General features: G+C 36.6%; 1 protein-coding gene across 3 annotated transcripts in view; it reads left to right on the top strand.

Annotated features, from left to right (window-relative positions):
* Positions 1–18821, top strand: part of piezo1 (piezo type mechanosensitive ion channel component 1 (Er blood group)) — a 105115-nt gene that overhangs the window by 27742 nt on the left and 58552 nt on the right. For all 3 annotated transcript variants that reach the window (XM_088087050.1, XM_088087051.1, XM_088087049.1), the window contains exons 2-4: positions 6103–6198; positions 16763–16928; positions 18105–18246. In XM_088087050.1, the coding sequence (XP_087943176.1) occupies positions 6103–6198; positions 16763–16928; positions 18105–18246 (404 nt within the window). The remainder of the gene's footprint in view (positions 1–6102; positions 6199–16762; positions 16929–18104; positions 18247–18821) is intronic.

The raw sequence follows: 18821 nt of genomic DNA, 5'->3' as shown, positions 1-18821 counted from the left end.
AATTCTCTCCTTAACATGATCAATATAAGAAAAAAACAAGTAGTTATAGTAATCAAAACCAGTGCTGACTGAATCACAGTCATGATGATATTCAGAACAACAGCACTCCCTCTCTTTGATATTGCTTAAATGGAAAAAAAAATCAAATAAATAGTAACAGTCATTAATAAATGGTAAATTGGTAGTTAATGAAACTTAATTTAACAATTATAAAGTTATAGTAAATAAAGCATCAAGAAACATTAATTTGTCCCCATTAGCCTTTTAGTTTTTATCTATAAATCTATCTATCTTTCTATCTTCTTTTTATCTATAAAAAGAAATTATTTGTGCACTGATGATAAATAATAATAATAATAAAATTGCATCTGATCATTATACTGAACACATTTATAATTAGAGAGTCAATGGTAACATGCACCACAGAATTGAAATTCTTTTAAAGTTCTGTAACGTTTCACTTCAAAGGGGACAATCAGTGCTCTGTTTCCATCTCTTGGCTAGAATATTAAGCCCCATTAATAATGTTCAACAAAGCAATAAATGTTTCAGCTTTATCGCAGTCATTCAAACCATATGAATAGATGCTTATAAAAGAATTTATTATCCACTGACAAGGTATTGCAAACACTAGAAGCAACTTTATAGCAGCCACTCGAATAGCGTTTACAGATACACTACACAGAATTAACCATTTAACAAGATATTATAAACATCAGTTGCCGCCATCCATATAATGTTATACAGATGCTCTACAGGCCAAATAAATCTGCAAACCAGTGCTATAAATATCTGGTCCATCTGCCTGTCATGTTTAAAGATGTTCACAGCTGATTTCTTAAAGATGTATATGTCACTTGGTAATACTTAAAAAATACTTCATATATGTTAAATGTAACAAAACCAAACAGTCATAAGTAAAGCTTTATGTATATAGCACTTTTTAAAACATGCGGTTACAAAGTGCTTCACAAACACATGCACACACACTTAAAATAAATGAGTGATTGAATTAATTTAGTTTCAGTAAATTACAATATGGAACACAGTACAACGAAGGACAGATGACACCAAAATGAACAAAGAAAAACATCACACGTGGCATTTTTGTAGAAGTTTAAAACAGTCCAAAGATTCAGCAGATCTGATGGACTGGGGATCGTTCCAGAGGGTTGGGGCTTAAACAGCCAATGAAGTTTTGTTTTGCAGTTGGGGCAGTGGATGAATAAGAGTCCAAGATTTTAGGATCAGAGTTGGTTGAGAAGTACAATAAGGAACAAGGAGATCAGAAATGTAACTGGGGCCGATGTCATGCAGTGCCTTGTATGTTATCAACAGGATCTTGTAGTTTCTGAATTTTACGAGAGGCCAATGATGGGATGCAAGAACAGGTGTTATGCGGGACAGATGGCTTGTCCTCGACATTAGTCTTGCAGCTACGTTTCAAACAAGTTGTAAATGATGAAGAGCAGCTTGACTGAGGCATGTGTAAAGGGAATTACAATAATCTAAACAAGAGAAAAACAAAGAGTTTATTAATAGCTCAAGATCCTTGAAAGACAAATTCACAATTTCACAAACACATTTTCCATGCCTGGAAAGTCATAAGAAGAAAGTCATAGAATTAGTAAAAATCATTAAAAGTTTTGGAAAAGTCATTTGTGTAATTAAATTGTTACAGTAATCTTCCTTAGATAACCTTTAACGTCATGTGATGTAATGACAAATGTATTTTCTTTAGCTGTTCAGGTATCATACAATTAATGACAAGTGTCAATGTGGGACAACATTTTGTAAACATCACATATGTTTCTTCATTTTTCTCCTCACGATCCATCTCTGCTTTCGTATATGCCAGCTAGCAGAAATTATGTTTGAACAGAGTTTGAATATGATATTTGCAGCAGGTAAATTGGGTATAAAAATTCTGCATCTTGCACTGTTGCGGCGCTATTGCGTTGGCAAAATATGTCCAATGACAAGCAGAAAGATATATCAACACTTGGCAAAATACTGAAAATCATCTCTGTAGTAGTACTGGCCACAATAGGTTTCAACAGTACTACATTTTGTCATGATGACACACGCGTGCACAGACTCACAAGTTGAAACAATACCAGCTGTTGTGACGTTGTTGCGGTAATAAAGTGGTAATAGCGCAATTGGAGTATTTTAGCATGTTTTGCTTCAGCATTCATCAGATTTTTGTTTTTTCTGTATATCTTAAATGTTGAAACAAGCTACTCATATGTCTGCTAAAGTTATTATAACATCAACAACTCAATCTCAAGAATGTGATTACTGTCGCTGCTGGTTTCTATTGGAACTCCCTCCAGCAAGATACTATGGTGTCTCTAAAAGTCAAAGAAAACATGCATAGCTATTAAATGCATGATGATTACAGTGGAATAAAATAAGCAACAGGCATTTCATCTGATGACTGTGAACCATGTGTTTGTATAGACAGAGACTTAGAGGGATGTTGGGATGTAGTTTGGCAGTGATTTTATTTCTCTGCTGTACAACAAAAACAACAGGGCATATTTGTTCTGTGCAGAGCACCAGCAGGTTTTCTCTACTGTTGTAAAACTAACATTTTACTACGACAAACTGAATACAACATATGAGAATAGTTCTTCTTCTACTGCTTCTGCCTCAAAACTTACTACTGACCAGACTTACTCAAAGGCACCACCTGGTGGCTGAAGCTGTGCAGCTCATTAAATAATAGCCAAAAACAACATAGTATCAATCAAATATCAATAAATCTCTCAAATTAGGCTATGTGTAGTATTAGTACACACAGAAGAATGCTTTTGTTGATGGCCAGTCCAAAGAATTATGCTAACATTGGTTCAGGAGTTGGTTTTATAAACATATAGCACTGTAAAGGTCCTATGTTAATATTACAAAGTAAAGTATCCATAATGACAGTGTCATGTGATTTCACTTAATTCTTATCCAAGTAAGAATTCCATTAAGATCATGATCAAACAAAGATGTAACTTAATTTTAATCTAACGTGTGCTTTTGTTTACGTTTGTTATATTCAACATTAGCTTGAGCAAAAAACTGGAAGAAAAAGCTGTGGTAGTGCATCAAACTTTTAATACAACACCCCAAATTCCACACTGAGGGGTCTCTCCTTTGATGGCACAAAAACTTCTCTTTGAGCTTGAACAGTAGTGAAGATACATATGTAACATCTGTACCCAGTAAAGGTCAGAAAGTGTTCAACATGGAAATGGTTCAACCTCTGGGGAACCTAAATAGGTTCAGCAGATTTGCTGGTAATCTGCCAGTAAGATTTTGATATTTTTTGTGTACCAGATGAATATTTGTCCCTAATGGTGACACAAAATGAAGGGTCAGGAGGTCACCTTAACATCAAGTTACATCCTCTGGGGATACAGAAGAAAATCCCCTTATATCCCTTGAATTGAAGATGTGTTGTCCTGGACCACAGTGTTAAATACTGAAAAACTTTGATTTCGTCATGTGTTTGAGGGAGTCACAAGGAGTTTGAATCATCGTCTGGGGAGAATGATTATCCCTGCAAATTATGTGACAATCAAATGAGCTGTTCAGACATCTTACACTGAACCAAATTCCATTTCACTCATTCGTTTGTTTCTAGCAACATCCATGTTTTATTCTTAATAATACAATAATTTAAATCATGTGTTTTCAGCATGGGGGCAATGCTGCTGGGGGCAATCATATTAAGGCAGCTACAATATGGAGGCCCACACATTCTTACTTGTTGTTTTAGATTCTACCTCTGTGTGTGTGTGTGTGTGTGTGTGTGTGTGTGTGTGTGTGTATTTTTTGAGTCTGAAGTCTTCTACTTGTGCGCCTGGTGTAAAATTTGAAGTTGAAGCTGTGAATTAAAGGCTAGACAGTCTGCATGGTAAACCTCTCACCTTTATGCACAAACTGTGATCTCAACAGGCTGACATTAATCCAGACCTTAACCCTTGGTGAGCTAATAATTATCACTGCGTGTGTTTAATGGGAGGAAATGAGCCTGCACATTGTCTTTATTTCCAAGTCTTAATATTGGCTGATCGTCTAAATTCCTTCAAGCCAGCAACACCTCATAAAATCCCTCTTGTTGTGCCATATGTGCAGGAGAGAGACAGCTCTACAACTTTCTCTTGTTGTTGGAGGACTCTGCATCAGCCACACCATAAACACTCTCTGTGAGCTTGACCTGAGGTCAAATGATGACAGGGCCATAACGCAAAAAATATGTTGGTTCAATAATGCGCAGGGGTACTGTATGACAGTCATAAATTGCACTTGTTGTTCAAGTTATTATTATAAAAGCATTCTGAGCTGCTAAGCACTGGTCAGTCCGACACAGCCTTATAGTTAGTAGAACTTATGCACCCAATTTCAGTGATTGTGAATTGCTCTGAGCGCTGTCAAAACATACCAGAACTGTATGTTGGTTATATTTTAGTTAGTTAGTTAGATCTTTATTTCCAACATGCCAAATAAAATAGGAGAACAAAATAAGATATGTTAGAAAAACAACACCAGAATGCCCATCCGACATATTCAGTAAACAAACTTAAGAATTATGTCCTAAAAGGAGTGGGAGGGAGTGAATACTATATATATATATATATATATATATATATATATATATATATATATATATATATATATATATATATATATATATAATTCCAACCCCCTTTTTACTGTGCCTGAACGCATCCTGTGTAAACACTGATACAGCATAGAAGCAGCTGCATTGCGAACATGCAGCTGCAAGGACATGAATGGTTATGTCGGGTATTAGATCAGATAGATCAGAGTTTGATCAGATGGAGAAATTTCTGTCTAGATTGAGTCTTTTGTCAGTGTCTTTCAAAATGACCAATAAGACTGCTCTAAAAACACTCATATGAATGTTTTCTGATTCGCCATTTTTACAGACAAGTTCTGGTTTGATTAAGGCAAATAAACTGCTTTGGTAAAGTTAGGGAAAGGTAATGGTAGTGTTTAAAAGATACCAGACAATAAGGCTTTTAGAATTTCTTCTTGTTATTGAATGGCGCAACCATAAAAAACATTGTTGAGCATCACTGAAGAGCTTACAGATATAATACACAATACACAGCTCTAGATACTGTAAGATAGATTGTAATAAGATTATACTACAGAACCCTAAAGATACTTAAGAGAAGTAAAGGGTAATGGTGCAGTGTTTTAATAATCAATGCTGTTGTTTTCTCGTGAGGGCAGTCATATTATTAAGCCAAGTTGGCAGAATAAATGTCAGCATTGCATGTTTCTCCGAACCATGGACACTTCACATTTGCTTGTTTCATATCAACGTTTCTGAAGAAGTGATGTAGTGTATGAGCTGAGTTTGCATCGGGAGTTGGAGCAGATGGGGGATGTTGTGTCACTGTAGCAAGACTTTCACTGTGCCTGGCGTTCTGCTGCTCCATCTGTGCCTTGAGTATGCTCTGCAAGCCGAGAGTGTTGCGTAGTCAATAACAGAACAGTATGTATATTCCAATAGTGCTCATAATAAAAGCTCCAGTTCCAAAAATATAAAACCAGTTTGTTGCAGCAGATGTGTTAATCACTGTGGCCTGTCACATTTAAATGAATGTGTGGGAAACCCTGCCGCTGAATAATAATATATAAATGTAACATAAACATGGTTTCCAGAAGCCTATTATGCCAACGTTTAAGGCTCTTCATTAATCTTCTTCTGTGTCTTTTGTGGTTAGTTTTAACTTATTGTGTTAACAGGCAATGTGACAACTGACTATTTAGTTTTTATTACTGTGCAATAAAGGCTATTGTTTCTGTGCTCAAACTAAATATCTCACTTGTGTGGCATCATACAGTCTATGCTGTATCATTCAGCATTCCACAGGTAAGGAACATTTGTTTTCAGACCCAGTCATGTCATAGGATTTGATCATGAATGCTTTATACCACAATTACGTGTCTCTATCATCACCAAAGGTTATCTGAAAGACAAGGCCTTCAGCTAACACGTCATACATGCTAGAATCTTTAAATACATCTCTAATGCACGCTGTTGTTTGACTTTCATGTTTCTCGTCTTTGCAGCATGTCTGTTTCGCTACAACATCCTGTCACTGGTTCACTTCCTCTACCTGCTGCTGCTGCCATGGTTCCTCTGTCCAAACAAGCACACAATCAGAGGTAAGACCAACTGTGTTGAACGTCAGAGCTCTCTTATCATTTTACATCTAATATTTTTTGTCAAATCAGTTTGTCAAATGTGATTCCAATTCCTGTGACATCAGTTTGTCTTTGCTCTGTTATGTAATCAGCGTGCTCTGGAGCCTATTCTCAGCAGTGATTTGCTTGTGTATGTTTGATTGAAAGGTGATATGAGTTTAAGGTTCTAAAGAGACTGAAAGTTGTTGCCTGACAGATTTTACTCGGGGTAGAAGGAGCCTTCTGGGGTCCCTTTCCTACTGGAAATACTACACATGCATGGAGGCATTAATTTTAACCCCTTTGCCAGTGTCATACAATGATGGGCTACCAATAAATACTGTCCATGCTGTGCTCAAATGTCGTTCAAAAATTTTGATTTGAATCTGCACCACGTTAAAGAGAGCATCTAAATAAGTAAGAAAAAGAAAAAAGAAGAAATCACGATCGTATTTTCACTGGCCACCATGCAGCTTTCTAATGGTTACTAATCTGTTTTCCTGCCAGTCTGTGATGTCGAATATGACACAGAAGAAAAAAAAAAAAAACGGAAAGGTGTACTCATGTATTGCAGACACAGCTCTGGTCTACTGGCATTGGGAATGCAGTCTATTGTCTATCTTTAATAGCTTTTGCTGCATTTAAAAAACCCACATACATGTGCTAATTTGCATGGAAAAGGATATTATATAATTATGCCTTCCTTTAATACAGCTATTATGTTATAAGAAGACAGAAATATTAAAAAGAAAAAAATTCTAGTTCTTTACCAAAGTATTTCCTTTAACAGGATTTCCCTCTAGGATAATGCATCCCTTTATCTTGGAATATCATGAAAATTTTCCATTATTGCACAAAATCAATACGTCTGGTTAAAACAAAAAACTTCTCTGGTTATAAAAGAGTAATTGGGTATGTGGTAATATCACATTTGCATTGCTAAATAAGGAGGGAGATCTGGGTGCTGGCAAGATCGAGGGGAAGTTATCCACAATTCTGTCTCACATATTACCCATATTGTTATGATATAAAGCTTTATATTTGATTCATTATCTAAGTCAAAATGACTTTGATATGTGAGACAAAATATGATCCTACATGACTTAAATAAAAAAAAATCTTGCTGCAAGGTAACTTTTATTCTTATTCATCAATACCAGATGTATTCTGTGCTTCATAAAGAAACTGAATGTGTTAAATAATTTTCTCCTTGGCTAAAAGCCTGTCAATATTAAATACTACACACGCATGAAATAATGGCATTATTACACAGTTCTCCACATTTCTACCTCTTACAGCATTCAGTGTTGATTTTGTATAAATTAAATATACATATATGCATATGCTAAATTTTTTAGTGAACTTTAATTTGACAAATTCTTCTATTTTTAGTATAAGTATTCCAGTCTGTGTGTGATATTGAAGACATACTTTGTGATAGTTTAAGAATTTCAGTTAAAGTTTAATAAAAGAGTTTAATAAGAGTTTAATAAAAAGATTGATTCTCATGTCTATGTGGTTGGTATGAGGTGTGTGGAGCAGAGTCACCCTAATACATGTATGCCACTCTTTCTGTACATAATAAAATCTACCTACTTGAGTTTTCTAAAGCTCATTAATGGCATGGGATATCGAGTTCAAAATTGGCCCTTTTAGTGTATTTTGTTGCTAACACTTTTACTTAAGTTCCATTTTCAATACAGGGCCTTTAATTGTGCTGGAGTACTTTCTCCACCACTGAAACCATGTGCAATAAATGCCCACTAACAACACACACTCTCTTTGGTAAAACTTTGTGTTGTGTTGATGTGTGGATCTGAGTGCATAGTTTCCCTGATATTTTATACAATGTTAAAATGAAATTTGCTCCTCTGCCGACTGACATTGTGATCACTCCCAGGTGCCTGTTGGGCAAAAGTCTTGATTTTTTGCCTTCTTTTCCAATTCTCCCCTCTGTCTTTCTTCCCGGTAGTCTTTCTGATCTTACGATCGAAATACATAGAGGCTCTTATTTTGGTGGGAGAATAATTAGAGAGAGAGGAAGAGAGGGGGGAACAGAGAGTGAAGGGGAGTTCCCCTATAGGAAAACCCACTGGCCTGCCAAGACCCTGACACGTGCACACACACACACACACACACACACACACACACACACACAATGGGGAAAAATTCAAGGGACTAATGGGAAGCAGCACTGCTGGGCTCTGAGAAGAATGAAGAGACGCTTTAAGTCAGAGCTGCAGATTACTCAACAACTGGCATGTATTCAAACATTCAATTATAATCTTATATGTCAGTTTAAGACTCTTACGCTTAGCTGTACTCTCATGAGATTTAGTCTGAGGATGATGATGTCAAATTGTCTTAACAGTCTGGACAGTCTTGACAGTCTGGATGCTTTGACGCTACACAGTCCACAGTTATTGGGCAGCGTTACAAAATTAAAGAATTTATCTTTAAAACCATAAAATGAATGAATTCATATTCTAATAGGTAAATGGTCTTATGCTATGTCTCAAATAGGATACTTTCATTAGTACACCCACATGCAGTACACTGTGTACACTATGTACTCAGTTGCGTAGTGCATACATTTTGGCAGTTAGTGTTGTCTGAAATCAAACACGGCTGTTGCGCAATTACTAGAAATGGCGTTCACAAGATTTGACAGCTTTTCTTCTCCTGCTAGGCGAATTGCTACCGGGCAGAGCACTATGCAAACATTTGATGAACACTTGTCACTTGCCAAAATTTGTTTAAATGAACGTGCTTTCATGGCATGTTATGGATGCCTGTGGCTAGTTAATGGTAGCTGCCACAATTTGTTATTGTTTACAGCTTGTCAAGCGTCTGACCACAAATATATGCTACAATTTTCTGCAGCGAAGATAACAATTTGATTAAGCAATATTACACGCGAGGGAGTGCTGTTGTACTGTATATTATCACGGCTATGATGCGGTCGTAGGCACAAGGCTGCAGGCTGTAGATGATATACAGTCCAGCATGACCTCGATGGTGATATTGCTTTTATACAACAGTTTACCATGTGCCATTTATTAATTAACAGTAATAAGCAACAGCAGATGATGATGTGGTTGTTCATGTGATGATGTTTTTGGTTCCCCAAACACAAATAGTTTCTGCAACTGCTGGAAGTGACAGCTTTTGCCTCGCAACACATAAACATAATCCTGCAAACCAGCCTACTCCTTTGTGTTTGCTAGGTCTACATGTTATGCACAGGCCAGCTGCTTAGTATCGTGAACATTTATCTGTCTATTTCCAGTGAGATAAGGGTCTGTTTGACTGTAACAGCCCGCTGTATATTGTGTGTCCCTCTTGGCTTGCTGAGGCGAGTACTAGGAAGAATCTTTACCGACTCATAACTGCAGTCTCTGCCGCCTCCCGCGCTAGCTCTGACAACTGCCTCCAGCTGCCTCCAGCTGCCTCCAGCTGCCTCCAGCTGCCTCCGGCTGCCTCCAGTTGCCTGCCTCACTCACATTGTATTCATTAGTTGGACAATGATACAATATTTGCTGATATCAGATACAAAAATACAATTTTGTTTCAGTTTAGTTAAAATTCAGGGGCCTGTGATCAATGCAAGACATCAGTAAATATCCTTATCCTTATTGTCTGCCTCTTGGCTGCTTGCCATTGTTTGCTGGGCGCTAGGCCGCTAGCACTGTTTGAATGTTTAGAAAGAAGTTGTGCTTGGATGTAAATGATGACACAGATGTGCCTTGGGAATTTCAAGATAAAGGCAAATCTTGAAGATGACAAAATATTTCAAAGTTTTATTTTGCAATGTAATAATAAAAAGTTCAGACTCACAGAGCATGCCGATAAACTCTTGTTTATGTATGGAAGATGTCAATAGACTGGTTGAAGTCAACTTTCCTGTCTGAGGTTTGTCACAGAAACATTCACAGATCATTACTAGTCTGAAAAGTTAGTGGAAGTCATTATATGAGTGTCATAGCCAAACACTCCCCTCCTGTACTCTATTATAGCTCCATACTATAATCTGAAATGTTTTGTCTGACATTAACTAGAACTACACACACTCACTGAGACAAAGGCAGTTTGAGACATGTAGACAGTGTTGAGATGAGATGAGATGGCATCTTGCCAGGTCTGGGTATAAATAAAACATGAAAGATGTTTGTATTGCATGTGCTAACAAGTCCAAATGAGATTCAATACCACAGTGCAGAGGGGCTCTGTCTGTGCTGGATGTACGAGGCATTTATTTGCTGACACGTCATCCAGCAACATTTTATCAGTTGATAGCATATGAAGACTTGCTGTTTTCTGTGGACTCTGTAAAATAGGCAGCATTCTGTCATATGTAATAAACAAATACTATTCTTCATTTAAGACATTGTTTTTCAGCTCAGCTCGGAAGAGACAGAGGCACTGTGGAACCTCCTTCTGGCGTAGCAGCCCTGTCATGATTTAACACAATCAACATGGAACGTTTCCATACATCTGATTGCCAAAAGGCCATTATTTTAATAATCTCATGATCTCATGGTTAACTACAAATACCACAAGCATTTGGACCAGAAGGACACAAAAAAAGGAAAAACTCCCTCACACAGCCTCACTCACATACAGTATAAACATAATCTCGTATTTTTTATGGTTCTGTACAGTGGCCAGAGGCAATGTTTTTCATTCGTCTCATTCTCGTGAACAATATCTCAAAAAACCTTGTGAGGGAATTTAATCAAATTTAGTACAAACATCCACGTGGACTCATGAATGAACTTATTAGATTTTGGTGGTCATAGGTCAAAGGTCGAGGTCACTGTGACCTCATCTGTCTCATTCTTGAATGTGAACGTCATATCTGACTAAGTCTTGAGGGATTTTCCCAAAATTTGGCGCAAGCATCTACTTGGACTCAAGAATTAATTGATTAGATTTTGATGGTCAAAGGTCAAAGTTCAAGATCACTGTGACTTCACAAAACATGTTTTTGGCCATAACTGAAGAATCCATATGCTAAAAATTAAAAAAAATGTCTAAGAGGATAAAATGATGGTCAAAGGTCCACTGTACTGTGACATCATTGGCCATTATTCAACATGATATCTCAGGTACGAAAGGGCAAACATTTGGTCAGACATTGAACTGGTGACTCTTGGGTGTCCACCTTGAAACTGTGCTGATTGTAGAGATCTTCTGTGCGGTGGGGGGAAGATGTGTGTGAAGCATCCATGTTTTCACAGACATGATGTAAACTGTAACTGCAACTTGACTGATGTTCCGAGGCATACCTTTGTGTGGAGGGAATAGTTTTGGACTTATGTGACTGTCATTAGTTATTTAACTTATATATTTTCAACAAGAAGTAAGATGGTCTCAATTGCAAATGCTACTTCTTACAAGTATGATTCTTTGTGGTGATTCTGAGAATAATTACTCTATTAAAGAAATGGCTTAAGAGAAATGAAACCGAATAGATAGAACAGAAAACATAGAATATCTTTATTGCCATTGTGCAGGCGAATACAATGAAATTCAGCTGCATTGCCTGAGCAGGGGTCACATAGGACAAAAGGCATAAAATGATAAAATAAAATAAAAGGTTAGTAAAAAAGAGATTATATTGAAGTGTCTCAGTTTATGACAGTCAGCTGTGCTGTTGTTCTGCTTGTTACTCGTTGCAGCTTAGCTCTAGCTCTATCAGGCGCAACCCACTTCACAGAGGTAGGATGCTGTAGGTCCTAAAACCTTCAAGACAAGGACATGTAGGAATGTCATAGCTGCATTGATGCTTTTCTAGAGTCTGTGGAAACATCTAATATAAGTATGACCAGTTTGCCAGACAGAGACATGAATACAACAACAACAAATAAAAGCTAAAGGCCCATATGTTGTCTCTTGGGAAAGTCAGGATATCAATGTAACCAACTATTAAAACTGCTTTTTGGTGACACTAAAAGTTTTCCGTGGTTTCTTGTAGTGGAAACTACCAAACACACACACACACACACACACACACACACACACACACACACACACACACACACACACACAGCTGTGTTGTGTGTGAGGGTGATTTCCATCCGGAGAGGGTTGGGCGAGTAATCCAAACAGTGGCAGGGGAAGCTGCTGCGACTGCACCTCCATGACCCCACACACTGTCCTCAGGCTGCATCAGCTCTGAGTCGAGTGGAAAAATGCCCTATATGTTTATTCTGCGAGTTATTGGTCTCCTCCACCTCAGATATTTTTTATAGGTGTGGCCAGATGGGGCCATGGAAAATCCTGGGGTGGCACACCAAAACCAAAAGCTATTACTGAATTTCAGGAATTGAAATACGTTGTTGTAGTATACAGGCTAATTGGAATCTATGTCCACATGAAGATTTTGGGAATTACTAATATACTTCAATTTAATTTGAATTATTTTACAGTTAATATTATAATTATCTGATGTGCGTAGGACATTTTGAGCTCCACTGGTGATGGACGTATATTGTTTTTGGGGAACACCTTAAGGGAATTTCTTCAAATTTGGCACAAAGTTACTTTGTCACTCATCATCAGTAATAGATGATCTGATTAGATTTTGGTGGTTATAGGTCAGTGTTCAAGGTCACTGTTACCTTGTATCCATCTTGCTATTGTGAACATGATATTGCATGAACACCTTGAAGGAATTTCTGCAAATTTGGCATCAACGTTGACTCAAAAATGAACTGATCCGATTTTGGTGGTCACAGGTCAAAAGTCAAGGTCACTGTGACTTTGTCCGTCTCATTCTTGTGAATGTGATATCTCATGAACATCTTTAGGGAGTCTTTTCAGATTTGGCAAAAATGTTTACTTGGACTCAGCAATGAACTGATTAGATTTTAAGCTCAGAAATCAATTCCACTATTACCTTGGGTTTGTCTTATTCTTGTGAATGCGATATCTCAAGAAGACCTTGAGGGAATTTCCTCCAAATTGGCACAAACTTCCACTTGGATATGAGTATGAAATAATTAGAAATGCATATCGGGAAGGCAAACAACCATATAACGAAAATTCTAGTAATGTGTTACGTATCTATACATACTTTAATTTGAACAATTGCATTCATTAAAAGGAACAAAATATTTACATGGAACAAACCGTCTCCAGTTCAGAGACAACTTGTGGGTACTAGTGTGTCTCATTTTCAATTTGATATCTTGAGGTGAGAGTTCGAGGGACCCCTGAGAAAATGGCCATGCCAGTTGTTGTCTCGCCAAAATGTAGCCTAACTTTGGAGTGTTAATTAGCAACTATTCAGACATGGTTAGTACCAAAGGATGTATTAGGTTGTCTAGTTTCACAAGATGCCACTGAATTGGCGCCACAGACAGTAATATAGGCCTCCAAATATTTTTGCCCTCGGGGTACTCACTCTCTCTGAGGTTTCTACCATTTTGTTCACTTTAAAGAGTTTTTTGGGGAAGTTTTTCTTTATCTATTTTGAGGGATGTTGTATGCTGTAAAGCCCTTGTAGGCAAATTGTGATGTGTAATGTCAGGCTTTATAAAAAAAGTTAAAATGAATTGAAATGGACTCAGCAGCTATTGATTATCAAATAACTGTGTATTTTCTGAGCAAAACTGCAGAAAAAGCAACATTATGTAGATGGCGAGTAAGAGGGCTCTTATGAAAATGGCTGACAGCAGATGCAGCCGAGGTTGAGAACATGATCAATGTTATTTATGATATTTATGCGATGGAGAAACTTACATTTATTGTAAGACTTGAGCAGGATAAGTTTAATAGCTGTTGGCCATCTTGGATTGAACATATATCCACATTAGGATTGGATTTCAGCGAATATAAGAAGATATATTTATAACATCACTTCCCCTAAGTTGTCATTGAGCTACTCAAGTGTTAACTCTTCAAAGTTTATTTGTGATTCTATTGTTTCTTTCTTTTGGAGTACATGTATGCAGCCAGACCTTCTGTAAAACAGTGTAATATAGATTTGATTAATTTCTCTAGTTTTTCTCTACTTCTTTTTTGTTTTGTTTCTTTATTTTTTGTTTGATTGTTTCCTCTCTTCAGAAAAACATACTATTGTACTACTATAGTATCACTCTTGCATGCATGAATATTTTTACAACACATACTTCTCTTTTATTTTTGATTTTCTTTTTTCGTTTTCCCACTTTAATGTTAAAAACAGAGAAAGGAAATGATGAAAGTATGCTGTGATTATATACTGAACATCAATTTTAATTCCAATAAAAAACAAGCAAGCAAACATGACCCAGTTTCAGCTTTCGTAACTGTAAGAATCTGCTGTGATAGTGAAGTAAATATGTTTGAGAGAAATTTTAAGACGTGTCCTTCCTGTGCTAAATGTATCTGTGCACTGAAAGTGTTTTCTGAGCTACAGCTTGTAGCAGATATTAATTGTTAAGCTCACTGTGTTTATATTCATGCCACAGCTGCCACTGTGGGGCCGACGTGCAGCAAATGTTTCAGGATTGGCTGGACATGACCTCGGTTATTTATGAGGCTGCTGAAAGCCTCCACACTGACTGTCCACTGACAGTCTGTCACACGTTTCATCACAACTTTATTGTGGATCAAAGCAATCACACACACCTCGCTCTATTAAACCCAACACTGCATCTGCATCTCCACACCACTGAGCATTATGTGTGTGTGTGATGGGTGGAAGTTATGAGAGAAGGAGCACGCTTGATGTAATATTTAGCGTTCTTAGTTGACTTATTAATGTGTGAATCCTTAAATCAGCAAAGCCAGAGGAAAGCAGCTGTAACATACATAAGTTGATGGCTGTTGTGAAGCTCAGGTCGGCCACCTGAACACATAAAAACATGTTTCCACAACTACTGGCCAGACTACCATAAATTCTGCTGTGAACTGACATCTCCATCATCACGCCTTTGTTTCCCTTTGACCAAAACCATAAGTTCATGACAAAGTAACTTCAAATTTACGGTGGATACTTGTCCCCAGATGATGGGGGTTTGGCTTTGGTTTGGGGTGGGCAATAATTCAGTAATTTAAGAAATCAACTTCATTCTTTTGAAAAAAATTTAAGACCCCTCCTAAATTCTATTGATTCTTTGACCTCCCTGCCTGGTTGTTACGACTGAGCCTCCTTGTTTGTTTGTTTGTTTGTGTTTTTTTTTTTATTAGCTTTTTGTTTTGTTTTATTTTAGTTTGTTGTTTTTCCATTTTTCCCCATTTGTTTGCAAATTATTTTTTAAGTCATTTTCATCCAAATATTTATTGATTATTTTCTTATCTTATGTGTGTAAGGTACTGGTAATTATGGTGTCATTGTAAGTTTTGTCATGAATGTAGCTGTTAGTGGGATTTCCGTTATTGCTTTTATTTCTGTTATGGGCTCTCTTTGGGAGGCTGGAGGGTAAGGGGGAAAACATGTAAAAAATGGAAGAATGCTTGGGTGCTCTGTGTTTATATGCCTTTAATTGTTCTTACAACAAAAAATAGAAATTGAAAAAAATATTTATTGACTTAATGGATTGGCCTTTTGAAACTAGATATGTGCATGTTATGTGCCTTGAAATATAAATTTACAGCAAACAAAAAACACGTAGGAATATAACACTTTGGGCACTATTTTAGCACAAGGTCCAGTGTAAAGTGGTAGCTCCGGGGCACACAGAATGTGTGAGCATTTTCAGGTCCACCTGCTATTTTGGTTCATGCATGAAAAGTTTTGTGATGTGCAAATGAGCCGAGTGTGGAGGAATGTAGAGCAGAGGATGTGAACAAGAGAATGTGTGAGAGTATTAATTTAACAATATTTAAAAGTCGATACTCGACTGGGAAGACAGAGATATGTGTATTTTTGCTAATATCCATCAGTACTGTATGTGTAGCTTACATCAGATACTGTTGTTGACGTGGCTGTTGTTTTTGCATTTTAATGTAAACATGTTATATTGTTTTCATTTTAAAAACGGTTAAAAGTAAAACTTAATAATATATAGAAATATATGTTTTTAATAAAAAAATAAAGTAAAATTAAATCAAATTAAAAAAATAAATAAATAAAATTAATATATAGCACATAACTCTGAAAAAAAAGACAGACCAGAGGTGGAAAACAAATTTAAAAAATATAAATCTAAAATATTAATTAATATTAAAATAAAAAAAGTGTGCAAAGCACATTTAAAGCATAAAAAAGTTTAGAGGAAATAACAAGCATGTAATAAAAATAAATAGAAGATGGAATTGATTAAAAGGAAGAGCACAGAAATGGGTCTTGAGCTGCTACAGACTTACACCTACAGACTTTTCCTCTTGTTTGTAATAAATACGATGAATATGAATAGTAATACAAATAATAACAAAACAAGTTTTTGAAGAGCAGGACTTAGAGCAGAATGCTCTCAGTTTGTGTAATTAAGCTTGTATTAATGCAGAATGGAATGATTCATTATGTTGTATTTGACTGACACTGAAGTCTGATTCCTCAGGTCTGATCTCCATCCTCTCTGTCTCCGTCTCTGTTTCTTGTCTCTTGCTCCTCCAGGTCACACAGGTCGCTTCATCAGAGCGGTGTTCTGTACCAGTCTGCTGTTTGTACTGGCTCATATCTGCTTCCAGACAGTTCTATACACATACCCTCCTCTCAACATTGCCATCGGTGACAACTGTTCACAATGGGACACCATAACCAGACATATCGGACTGTCCAGGTATGGAACTAGTGGAGCTGCAGTCATCAGTTCCTACTATCACTGATGTCTTATAGTGCAAATATGATTCCCACATATTTCAAACAATATAAGACAAGAGCAGATTAAATTGTCTATGTTCCCACCAGGGGAAGACGTGTTAAATATTTTAAGAAATATCAGATTCTAACATTTTCAATTTATAATATATATTTATATGAAATGTTTGGGGATTATTTGGAATATTTTGTTCCAAATCTAGACACACTAAACTAGTAGCTGTGACACCTGGTTTGGAGGAAAAAAGTGAAAAATTCTAAAATAAAAATGTTGATGTGTAAACCTACTTTTAAATAAATGCCCGTGACATAAAGGAAAAAATGTATACTATTTTACGTACACATTTTTCTTGAGGGAATATGATTTTAATAACAGTCCAGATAAATTTCAATCTTACTGGGAGGGGATATTTGATAATTCTTCTAACTTATTATTTAATTAAAATACAAGGTACAAGGTAGATTTATCAGTCATTTTTTTAAACATACTTTGAAAAAAATGAAATTAAAATGTGTCCTTGATCCTGCTCCATTTTCTGGAGTTGATGCTTTTCATTTGGGGGTTGGAAGACGATCAAAATGTTATTTCTGTAAAACTGAAACTGAAGACATTTTGCATCTTTTTTTTCACATGTGGTGATGATTTGGATGATTCTGAAAAAATGGCGAGGTTTACAGTCCCTACTGTTAACAAAGTGCCCTCAACCAAAAATTCTTGGTGAATTAAGAAATGGATGTCCAAATGTTTTAAATACAGTTATTTTATTGGATATTTTATTTCTGAACTGAAAGAAAACAAATGTTTGACTTTCCCTAATTTTCTCACTGTTTTGAAACTTTAGTTTAGGTTAGAGGGCATTATTGCAAATAGAACAATTAAGGACTATGAAAGAAAATGAAATACATTAAGGCCATGTTTGGAAGACTGATGATCATGATGACTGTGTTTTTGTTTGTTTTCTTTAGTTAATGTATCTTTGTCTCTGTGCTTCTGTGATGTGTTGGTAATATGGTGCATCTTTTGTGCATTGTTTTAATGGTAAAGATTTTTAGTTCCAGTGTGCCAGTGTGGAAATGCAACTGCAGATGGGAAAATGATTGACCATCTTTAACCTTTCCACATGCTTGTGTCTTGTAGGCTTCCCATGGATGATCCATGGAGTGTGTTACGCCTTCTGTGTCCTGACCTGGGTGTGTGTGTGGTCTCCTTGATAACAGTCATCCTCTGCAACAGACTGCTGAGGAACAGAGAGATGGTGGCTGCTGCTAACATTACATCGGTGAGTCAGGAGTGTGTTTCTGACAGTGAGAGATATGGCTGAAGGGTTACTCTGTTGTTGGGACAAAATCCAAGTTGCGACCCAATCACCAGAAAAAAGTCGGCTTTATATGTTTCTGCAAACCACAAATATGTTATATTTGCACATTTTTATGTACTGGATATGTAGGGACTTTACATTTCAACAACCTAAATTATGGCAACACTTTCTTTCTTTTGCGGCCTCACAACGAACTCATGTGGATTAGTAAAATTACAGAACTGGCAAATAGCTGTTCTATTGACTTTATAAAAGAGCAATTGCTTAAAGGCTTTTGTCTCTGATTTTGGGGTTTTTATGCATGTTTTTATGCACCACTAGGGACAAAGCTTTGTTTTGACTTTTTCGCTTTTTCTTTCAGAATGTCCTCTTGACCATGCCTTTGTTTTTACTTACCTGTTTTTTTTTGGTTTTTTTTAAATTGCAATGTTTTTGGTGCCATTTGGATTACTCACAGAGCTTTCACTTTTTGCAGAACAGCCTCTTGGGCCTTGTTAACAGCCTCTGTGTTGGCCCTTGCAGGAACAATGTGTTTG

The sequence above is a fragment of the Plectropomus leopardus genome, chromosome 13 (genome assembly GCF_026936395.1).
Source record: "Plectropomus leopardus strain MGB_pleo_1.0 chromosome 13, ASM2693639v1, whole genome shotgun sequence".
NCBI lineage: Eukaryota > Metazoa > Chordata > Actinopteri > Perciformes > Serranidae > Plectropomus > Plectropomus leopardus.
The sequence above is the reverse complement of the archived record's forward strand: the minus strand, read 5'-3'. Positions and strand labels throughout refer to the sequence as shown.